General features: G+C 34.9%; 1 protein-coding gene across 2 annotated transcripts; it reads right to left on the bottom strand.

Annotated features, from left to right (window-relative positions):
- Positions 1-281: 281 nt before the first annotated feature.
- LOC128223175 (sphingomyelin synthase-related protein 1-like) lies at positions 282-11,354 on the bottom strand. 2 transcript variants are annotated; one of them, XM_052932478.1, is made up of 5 exons: positions 11,255-11,354; positions 8,275-8,945; positions 7,754-7,871; positions 6,123-6,270; positions 282-5,028 (listed from the first exon to the last, which is right to left on the bottom strand). In XM_052932478.1, exons 2-5 carry the CDS (start codon positions 8,934-8,936, stop codon positions 4,700-4,702), a joined length of 1,257 nt encoding a protein of 418 aa, XP_052788438.1. In that variant the 5' UTR covers positions 8,937-8,945; positions 11,255-11,354; the 3' UTR covers positions 282-4,699. The 2 variants fall into 2 exon arrangements, with proteins under 2 accessions (XP_052788438.1, XP_052788431.1); XM_052932471.1 differs by having other exon boundaries at positions 11,213-11,344.
- Between the last annotated feature and the right edge of the window lie 350 nt (positions 11,355-11,704).

The raw sequence follows: 11,704 nt of genomic DNA, 5'->3' as shown, positions 1-11,704 counted from the left end.
AAAGGCAACAACTCTAAACATATAGATGCAAGAGTTACGGTTCTTGTGCTCTGCACTTGCCCTCATTAAGATCTATCTAGCTACATGTATGAAGTTTTAAGTTGATACCTTTTATATTCTACAAGATATGCCCTGGACAAAACTTTAAGCATGAAAATTAACAAAGGGCAATTTCTCTGAAAATATGAAAGCAAGAGTAACAGTTCTTGTGCTCTGCACTTGCCTTCAATGAGATCTCTCTACATATGAAATTTCAAGTTGATACCACTAATAGTTTACGAGATATGCCCCGGACAAGTGAAAATGGGACGTGGAGGAAAACAAAAGGCAATAACTCTAAAAATACAGAAGCATCGGTGTCGGTTTTTGTGCAATGCACTTGCCCTCAATGAGATCTATCTAGCTATGAAGTTTCAGGTTGATACCGTTTATATTCTTTCAGATATGCCCCGGACAAAACTCTAAGCATGGAAATTAACAAAGGGTATTTACTCTAAAACTAAGAAATCAAGAGTTACTGTTATTGTGCACTGCACTTGCCCTTCATAAGATCTATCTATATATGAAGTTTCAAGTTGATATCTCTTATGTTCTACTAGATATGCCCGGGACAAAACTTTATGCATGAAAATTAACAAAGGGCAATTACTTTGAAAATATGAAAGCAAGAGTAACAGTTCTTGTGCTCTGCACTTGCCTTCAATGAGATCTATCTACATATGAAATTTCAAGTTGATGCCACTAACAGTTTACGAGATATGCCCCAGACAAGTGAAAACGGGATGCGACCGCCACCGCTGACAAAACTAACCCCTATTTGTCGCCTTTTCAGGCGACACAAAAATATATCCTTTCAAGGGCCATAATCTAGTCATGCATGGGATTGGTTTTCGAAAGGAACCGAGCTCTGATGGATATCTAACTACTGTACAAGTTTCATCGAGATACATTCAAAACTGAAGACTATATCGTGTTCACAAGCAATTGTTTACAGACGCATGGACGCACATACGACATACACATTGCAATTGCCTTTGGCCAGTAGAGCTAAATATAGTTTATTGTGAACTTCCACAATTAAATGTGTAAGATAGATTGGTCATCTTTTCAAAATAAAGTAAGCAAGATGATTAGGATAAACACAGAACACAATGTTTCCTTCACATTTGTTGTGTATCCAGAAGTATCACTCAATAATGTTCACAAGCTATCTTGTACAGTTACATAAAAAATATAATATCCAGCACAAAGCCATGCATAATACATATACAGAACACACAGCGACCAATGAGAACATCTGTGCTTACTAAGCCTCTGGGACTTGTGATGTCCCAATTTGCCGATGCACAAGCCCTACATGGCAAAAATATAAATCATCTTTCAAAAATACATGTTGTTGTTTTTTCGCTCTATAATATGGTAATGGTAATACATTTTTTTTGGAAATCACCACATGAATGTCTAACATTTTAAAACAGATAATGAAATATTCATGTTTGATCAAGGACATTCCATTAATATTCTAGCCAGAGTGTGGTGTGACTTTATAAACATGAGCGTATCAACAAATTCTATGAGAGTTCGGTAGCCATTCAGAGCAATGGCAAATTATTCTCTGGGTAAAAGGCATAGCTCCTATATGTACGGCCATGACCTGCAGGTTTTACAAACATCTATCTGACACTGTGTATAGAGGCAAAAACTCCTTAGACCTATATGTATGGCCATGACCTGCAGGTTTTACAAACACCCATCTGACACTGTGTATAGAGGCAAAAACTCCTTAGACCTATATGTATGGCCATGACCTGCAGGTTTTACAAACATCTATCTGACACTCTGTATAGAGGCAAAAACTCCTTAGACCTATATGTATGGCTATGACCTGCAGGTTTTACAAACACCCATCTGACACTGTGTATAGAGGCAAAAACTCCTTAGACCTATATGTATGGCCATGACCTGCAGGTTTTACAAACATCTATCTGACACTGTGTATAGAGGCAAACACTCCTTAGACCTATATGTATGGCCATGACCTGCAGGTTTTACAAACACCCATCTGACACTCTGTATAGAGGCAAAAACTCCTTAGACCTATATGTATGGTCATGACCTGCAGGTTTTACAAACATCCATCTGACACTGTGTATAGAGGCAAAAACTCCTTAGACCTATATGTATGGCCATGACCTGCAGGTTTTACAAACATCCATCTGACACTCTGTATAGAGGCAAAAACTCCTTAGACCTATATGTATGGTCATGACCTGCAGGTTTTACAAACATCCATCTGACACTCTGTATAGAGGCAAAAACTCCTTAGACCTATATGTATGGCCATGACCTGCAGGTTTTACAAACATCCATCTGACACTGTGTATAGAGGCAAAAACTCCTTAGACCTATATGTATGGTCATGACCTGCAGGTTTTACAAACATCCATCTGACACTGTGTATAGAGGCAAAAACTCCATAGACCTATATGTATGGCCATGACCTGCAGGTTTTACAAACACCCATCTGTAAAGGCTTGACTGATGATCAAAATGATACGAGAATTTCATAGAAAGTGGTTATAGTGATATAATATTCTAAAGAGCGGTCACGGGAACATGACAAATGCCCCCAACTCGGCCTTGTGAGAGAGATATAGCTTTTTGACCTCCAAGCTAATAATGTCTGCTATAATAAAGCAATAGCAAAAAAAGTCAAAAAGGCCATGAATCAATGAAAGTCTTTGGAGCATGGCATGAACCAAAAGAAAGCCAATTACAACCCTCAGTTAAAGCATTGCCTTTTCACCAAGATTCAATGCAATTGAATGTTACAAGTAGAACCTTAAAAACACAAACCATCATATAGCGCAATAAAACTTGAATTAACAAGCACAGCTTAGTTATACTAGTGTGATGCAAAATAGGAAAGGTTTAATCAATATCTCTTTTCCTTCATTCATTACCTGCAGATCAAATTTTATCAAAATTAATCAATTCACAATAACTCAGTAAATAAGTAATCCAGGCCATATTAATCAATTCACAATAACTCAGTAAATAAGTAATCCAGGCCATATTAATCAATTCACAATAACTCAGTAAATAAGTAATCCAGGCCATATTAATCAATTCACAATAACTCAGTAAATAAGTAATCCAGGCCATATTAATCAATTCATTAAAAAAAAACTTATTGTGTAAAACTGATTCCCAACTATAACCTTGACCTTTGAGATGTGAGCACAAAAATCATGCGGTACAACTTGATTGAATTACCATTAAGAATAGAATTAATTATGAACGAGAAACAAAGTGTGCTATAAATATCATACGGTACATGAATTATTAAACATTAAGCACAAATCAAAAACAGGACACACCTTCATTAAATGCTTTAAAATTCTGTGAAGTTGAATTCCCATTATTAGTTAATAAGTAATGGCTGAAACACAAATCATTGCTATCCACATTTTATACTGTTGACCTCCAAGTGTGACCTTGACCTTGTAGATGAAAGCACACAAATATTATTAGCAACACACCTAACTACAGTTCTATACAAGTTTGTGGAGTTTAAGAGAAATCTCATCAATCATAAAGTTAGCGCCCTGACAGGAATGTGATGGAGGGAAACTGAAGCACATACACATGGACAGTAATGTGATCACTATATGCCATATATATTTTATTGATTGGCCAATATTTATCCAATAATTATTATTGACACATCAATTATTTAAACTGGTCAAAAGATAAGCTGTGGATCCAACTGGCTGTAGCCAAAATGTATGTCAGTTGAAAAACATTGTAAAAAGGTGGTTGATTTGAAAAATAGATACAATGTATAAAGAATAATCATTTTTAAACATTTCAGGTGTGTAAAACATTTGTTTGCTATCATATAATAATGTCAAAAACAACAAATCAATACACATAACAAAATGAGCTTTATAAATGCGAAGTAGAGTGTCAGATTGAAAAAGAACACATTAACTTGATTATCACAGACCGTGTTGCATCGGAAATAGCTTGTACAAGGCAAGACATGGATTTGTAATACATCATAAATAAAAAGAGATATCAATTGTTCACACATTTTTAACACAATGACATGTTAAGTATTTTGTTCAATGTCATAAAATAAGGCGAAAATGAAGTTACACATAAATATCTGTTTTCAATGCTGACGAGTAGCAACATATACTTGGCATTGATCTTACATTGAATTATTTTTATATTCTTGTTATCTGTCATGGATGCAATCAAAAATTTCAAGGCTATTTCATAATCAAGCAAGGCCATTTGCAAAGAAAGAAAGCAATGATATCTATAAGCTTTCAGTCACAATCATTTGGATCGACAAATGTACTATGTAATTAATTTTGTACAGTGAAACTTATACCTGCAGATTTGCAATTTATTTGTATTCGATACTGTGGAAATTCCCTTGAAAAAGATTCAAAACATAAACAAGAAAAACCATATTGAAAAATAATATACATAATATGAAAAATGAGACAAAAATTGAGTATAATTATACCATAACATTACACACTAAAAAGAAAAGAAAACAAACAAAATTTGTAAAAATATAATTACAATGTGAAACTTTATACAGTAATACAGCTGCTACAACATTGCATTGAAAAAGACTACCCGAAAGTCCATCAGCATGTTGACACAAAATTTAATCACACATTCAATGCTTTTTCTGCTTCTTTTCAAAATAGTTGACTAGCGATTTTGGATATGGAAAAGGCCACTCATACACGTTAGGCACAATTCCATCACACTTGGACTCAAAGTACGAGAAGAGTGGGAACCATGCTTTACGTCTCTGCTTGTCCCTCGCCATCAGTGAGCGGTTGTTGGCCAGCGTGTGGTAGTACAGAAAGAGACGGCTTGTGATATAGAAAGCGATGAACACGTCGATGGAGTAGTGCTCGTGGGCTGCCAGTAGGAAGAAAATGGCAAACAGATTACACACCCAGGTGAAGGTGTGTAGCTGGAGCATCCGGCGGGGAGTATCTGTGAAATTCAAACAAATTTTAATTAACTTGTGTTTTAACACTTTCACTTACCCAACTTCATATTCTTGAATGATAAACTGTCAAATTCAAAGACCACATTAACAAGGTTATCATTATAAAAGATATATGGTCCCAGAGAGTAAAAATTATAAACGATGAATGGACCTATATCACCTTAAGTAAAAATTAAAGGGCCATAACTCTATGAAAAATCATTGAATAAGAACTTCATGACAAAATAAACATTTCGTCTTGTGATCTTTTTCAGTGAGCTTTAGAATATAATCTGCTGACAATTCTGTGATAGCAGATTGGACAAGAGTGAAGACCAATTTGAGGAAATTATGTTAATCAAAGGGCGATTACTCTTGAGTGACTCTAGAGATATGGCTGATTATCAAAGTAGTTTGAGATATTATGCCCATACACATTCTGACCAAATTTGGTAATGATTGGACAAAGGCTTCTTAGGATATTGACTGGACAAGACGGATTTTAGGTATATTCTATTATTAAAAGGCAATAACTAGTGACTCTAGTGAGTGAAGTGATAAGGCTGGTTATTGAACTTGGCCAAGACGTTTTCCCATACGCATTATGACCATATTTTGTAATGATTGGATTGTAAAAGGTGTCTAAAGTTACTGATTGGACAAGACTGAATTTCTTTAATTGAAGGTTGATAACTCTCGAGTGACTATAGTGATATGGCTATGGTTATCAAACCTGTATGAAATGTTATGATCATACACATTCTGACTAAACTTGTGATTAATGTACAAAAGCTTCTAAAGTTGTTGATCGGAAACATACTGGACCGTCCCCCTGCAAGCCTGTATGTACGCTGCGGGTGAAAGTATAATACATTGGCTTTTTGCGTTCTATGAACGCAATCATAAGTACAGTGATTAATATAATGTTGTAATTTTTATCACTATCATTGTAAAATTAAACTTCTTAACTACCTCACCCCCTTACACCGAAATAAATAGAGTCAGTGCAAAAGTTTAAATACTAAATTAAACCCTCCTGTATTTTTTTTTAAAAATGTCGCAGAAATCTCTTTAATGAGCCTGGAGTTAAACAGCTTACATTCTGTGATGAAAAAGTTGAGAAGAGTGACACATGAGGTATGTCCACTGAACATGTAATCCCCACAAGAGTTCACGCCGTGGATCGTCATTCCCATACCGCTCCATATCTCGTATGTCCGTGTCAGCTTGGCATACCATGTTTCAAACTGGAAATATGCGTGTGTTTAATTCCAATTTATCAATTTGTTTCAAACCATGCAAATATATGGCTGATTGTTGTACATATAATTAAAAACAAGAGCCGTCGTAAGACAGCGTGCTCGACTTCGCCGCTTTGACTTAAAAGTGAATACAATAACAATGTAATATTTATGTCAAACCTAATTAAAATTATTCAATACATATGGTGACTTTGATGCTGCCCTCCCAACACCCCAAAAATGACGCAAGTCATTCAAATAAATTGATTTCCCATTATGAAAATGTGGTAAAGAATATACAAATATGCCTTTCAAAAGAAATTAAAATAAAATAAAAAATAAAAATTAATAAAAAAAAATCAATGACCATATAGTATAGCCCTCCTTGTTTTCCCTTATTAAAAAACTGGTTAAGAATGTAAAAATGTGCCTGTCAAAAGAAAAAAAAAACATATTCAAGGGACATAATTTGTATTTAGGGTTAAAATGGAGTTATGTTTCTTGTTGTAAGATGGTCGTAAATAATTCTGAATTTTATTAAGTGCATTGAATGAAAGGTATAGAAGTTTTTTTATTAAAATCCCAACTTGCCCTTAACTTTTACTTGCCTAAAACTTTAACCTAAGTCAATCAGGGGCCATAACTTGTATTAAGGATATGGAGTTATGTAACCTCATTGGGTGATGGTCCTGAACAATTGTGTGAAGTAATAAGTCAATTGAATGAAGGGTATAGAAGTTATTAATAAATATCCCAACCTGCCCTAAAACTTTAACCTAAGTCCAATAGTCAATCAAGGGCCATAATTTGTATAAAAGATAATATGGAGTTATCTAACCTTATCATGTGATGGCCCTGAACAACTGTGTGAAGTATTAAGTCAATTGAATGAATGGTATTGGAGTTTTAAGTGAAAATCCCAACTTGCCCTAAAACTTTAACCTAAGTCAATCAGGGGCCATAACTTGTATTAAGGATAATATGGAGTTATGTAACCTCATTGTGTGATGGTCCTGAACAACTGTGTGAAGTATTAAGTCAATTGAACAAAGGGTATAGAAGTTATTTATAAATATCCCAACCTGCCCTAAAACTTTAACCGGAGTTTCATAGTCAATCAGGGGCCATAATCTGTGTAAAGAATAATATGGAGTTATCTAACCTCATCATGTGATGGCCCTGAACAACTGTGTGAAGTATTAACTCAATTGAATGAAAGGTATTGGACTTATAAGTGAAAATCCCAACTTGCCCTAAAACTTTAACCGGACGCCGACGCCGGGGCGAGTAGTATAGCCCACCTACCGGGTATTCTTCGAAGTTTGTGACCAGGTAATATGCAACAATAAATAGAATTGGTAATATGAATACTATTATATTTTGAATTATCACTACATGTAAATCATAATCATGCTAACTTAAACACATGATGCAAACGCAAAAAAGACATGATGCTAACATAAAATAACTCATATTTGAAATGTGGAACCTTTTGATCACACTGGAGATGTATTCCTGGTACAGACAGGGAGGTTATGAGCATGCTCACACAGCGCAGCAGGAAAATGGTCCCCAGCATAGAAAACATGCGCCGCATCAAGGTAAACCTGCAACATGGAGCTGTCATACTTACATCATCAAAACTCATTCTTGGTAACATTCTCTTTTCTAAAACAGGTAAAGAACGCTCCATTCAAACATTGCCGGACAGTCTTAATTATAATAGAGCCAGATTAATCTAACTCACTGTTATTACTGTGTTAAAATGCAAAATGTAAATACCAGCATAATTCTTTTCTATGTCATTTTATAGTTCAATTACATCTAAATTTACACCAGTGGATCATAAATGCTGAAATACTGCAAGTGCATTAAGTACCCAAATGAATGGGGGAAAATGAAAACTCTACTACGCATTCAACAAATTATCTAGAAACAAAATAAATTTGAAAATGGAAAAAAAAACTAATTATCAAAAAAGAAATATTTATACCTCAGAGGTCTACGAACCTGTACTTGTGAAAGAAAAGTAACAAAGCCCAAATGCAAAACATTGTGACACCAATCATTTCACAGACTTGAAAAGCCCAGGGCACGTAAGGCATATTGTCTAAGAACAAATCTGGCAAAGGTGGATATTTCTTTGGATCTGGAACACGATCATGAACCACTGTCATGATAAATGATGTCAACAGAAACACAAAAAACATGTAGACAAAGCTGAGAACTGTCTTGAATATCTCTGGTTCCACATTTTGAGCATAACGACCACTTCTATTTACTATTCTTTCTACTTCCTCCTCGATTAGTTCATCAGTATCATCATCAGAAACATTTTCATTTGCACTAACCCTATACAAATTGTGCCTTGGAGTAGAACAAGTGCTAAGGGATGTTCTATCTACAGTGTTGTGTAAATGACAAACATGGTTATCGCTTTGTGCCCTGTGTTGTAGTTCTCCTATATAGTTAACTAGTTTTTTCATATCTCCAAGGATATTTATTTCTAGAGGAGGCTGCCTAAGATCAGATTCCTTCATCATCAGTAAAACAGAGCCATCAATCTTGTGTCTTTGAAACACTTCTGCATAGTCCCCCAAGCCTTTCTTTTCCAGCCATGAAGCAACTTGCTCCTTTGACCAACTTGCAACATCATGGTCACCATCTGCCATGTCAGAAATCTGTAGGAGAAAAAGAAAACATACTAGTGTTTAATTCATGACATTCACAGGTATTAATCACTATTATATCATTACTGTAGCACAAAAGTCCATAAATCTAATTATTCTTTTTCATTGACAGCTTGCCTTAAAGCATAAAAGTCCATAAATCTAATTATTCTTTTTTATTGACAGGCTGCCGATACTAGCAGTTTTATACACAGTTAACATTGTACATCTTTCTCAACACATTTTAAAGGTACATTCGCAGAGCTGGTGAGATATCAAATTTGTTTCTCAATTAGTTGCTATAGCCGTTTATGAGAGCACAAAAGATGTTTGCACAATATCTATGACCCCCTTGCAACTAATAAGCCATCTCACATTACATTTCTGTCAGGTTAACCCTTCATGTTTTAGGATAGTAGGTATAGTTATTGACTTTATGTAGTTCTAAATGTTGTTGAAGCAGTTATAATTTTTAGAATAAAATGTATGGCTTCTTCAAACAGCAGTGAATTAGACAAGTCGCTAATATAAAGTAAGGACAAAAATCAACAGAGATCTACAGTTCTTGATTAACATCTCCACCAAGTTTGAGGACCTTAGGTCTAAGCATCTCTTAATTGAGAAGACAATCTACCGGTATTTGTGTCCAAGGTCACTTTGACCATGATCTTTGACATACTGACTTACAAATCAATTGGGATCATCTGCTTTGTGTGTTCCAGGGCACCGTGACAGTGACACTTAACCTACTGACCAAAAGATCGATAGAAGTCATCTGATATTCATGACAAACCTACCTACCAGGCTTGAGGACCTCAGGACAAATCATAATCTCATTATCAATCGAACAAGGTTAGGTTTACCAACCTACCAACAGACCAACATGTGAAAAGCAATATATCCTCCCTTCTTTGAAGAGGCATAATCAAATAAAAAAAAAATGAAATTAAATAATTAATATGCCTTTGTTTATTATTTACTCTACTGGTTGACGGTACATTTCCGAACAGGACACAAATCCCTAACACCGGCTAAAACATGCGTTTGTTTACCGTGATCGATTATTCAATGACCTAGATCAATACAGAGGCTTGCCTTGGTCACACTTGCAAAGTTTCATCTTGTTTTGTTAAGTATTTTTCTAAAAAATGCCATTCAAAGTATTTACGCTTAAAGATCAAAATGTAGCACATGGGGGAATGACGTCAGAGGGCGCACGCGCATCTTTAGGTTTTGCAGTTATGTTGACCCACATTCAAGATATTTATAAATAGAAATCACGCTTTACATTTGAATTGCATGTTTTGAAAAACATCGGCAACAATAAATAACTTTACAGCTAAGTGTTTATTTAATATAGCATACTTATTAATTATAATTGTATGACCATGTATTTTCGCTTTGCAAGTGTTCGGTGTTTGTGCCCTCCATAGCATAAATTTAAGGGTGATTGACTGTCCATAAACTGAACGATTTTGGACATAAAATCGATGAGATCGTGAATCTGTACTTTGACAGATTTTGTCACATTAACCAAAGATGTTTCATACGCAGTTTTAACTTACTACAACAAAAACTCTCCAAGATAATTGTGAAAAACCTCAAAAAGTGTTCGGATTTGTGACCTTAGCCAGTAAACATGTATTTACATGATATAAACTCCTAGATCAGCACACAGTTAATTGACTGTTTGATCTAAAATTATATATTAAAGTCATCTTACACCAAAAACTGACAGTAATAACCACTTTGGAAAAAAGCTTGGTCACTAATACTTTCCTTAACAAAAGAAGTGTCCCTATGGACATGCCTAAATCCGGTAAGCCAAATTTGATCGCAGTATTCTTTTACACAACCTAAAAAATCTTATAATACTCTGCATGTTTGATAAGCTCATTCATAACCTTTACAATAATATACAACACTTGACACTTATTTGGCAAAACAAAACGCAAAAGCAAAAAGTCATCAGAACATTTAAAGGTCAGAACGGTTATGAGAATCTGAAATTATACGATTATGTGCCTCTAAAAACATACTGTTACACCATATAACGTTAAAAAAAAACAAAATATACACCAATAAAATTAAAACAGGAGCTGAATTTCTCTTTAATTATGAAAGAAATAAAGGCATATCTAGCTTTAGACACGGACCTATAAACCTGGTTTATAGGTCCGTGCTTTAGATAAGACACAATTTAAGAATTATCCGAAACATATATTCGAAATATATGTGCACTATCATTACACTTCGGAAAAGATAATAACAAAACATACACAACATGTTTAAGACTGGCATTGGACAGTGCATATATTTACCGAAGAGAATAGCGTCCGTATATAAAGATCTATAAACTAATAATCGATTTCTCTTGAAAATGGACTTTGCTTTGCCCATGTACCAAGCAGCAGACAACACATTTTATAATTCCCTCTAGTTGAAAGTTAAATGACCAACACCAACATGTCTATTAAGTAAAGTAATACTTCGGACTCCACACACATTGACCTACCCAATTGCGTTCATACCACGATTATGGCATCAACCCCGCAATGTATTCCTTAATTGACAACGGTATTGTATAAAAGTAAGACAACATTAGCGGTAACGTTGCTACAACGTTGTCACAACCTTGTTTGTTTAATGGTACTATGTACTTTTTGCACGAACCATAAAACACTGATTCGGTTTGATTAGAAAAAGGCAAGGATATGATACCATTAAAAGAGTTGCGTCTTAACAATAGACTGGCTATTAGGAAGCGATAT

Source organism: Mya arenaria, chromosome 2 (assembly GCF_026914265.1).
Source record: "Mya arenaria isolate MELC-2E11 chromosome 2, ASM2691426v1".
NCBI lineage: Eukaryota > Metazoa > Mollusca > Bivalvia > Myida > Myidae > Mya > Mya arenaria.
Note: the sequence above shows the minus strand (reverse complement) of the source record. Positions and strands in the feature narration are given on the sequence as shown.

Coding starts and splice junctions, on each gene's coding strand:
- LOC128223175 (XM_052932478.1), bottom strand. CDS start 8,936: ATGGCAGATGGTGACCATGATGTTGCAAGTTGGTCAAAGGAGCAAGTT. Junction 6,271..7,753: donor ATCTCCAGTGTGATCAAAAG/GTTCCACATTTC, acceptor GCATATTTCCAG/TTTGAAACATGGTATGCCAA. Junction 5,029..6,122: donor CAACTTTTTCATCACAGAAT/GTAAGCTGTTTA, acceptor TGAATTTCACAG/ATACTCCCCGCCGGATGCTC.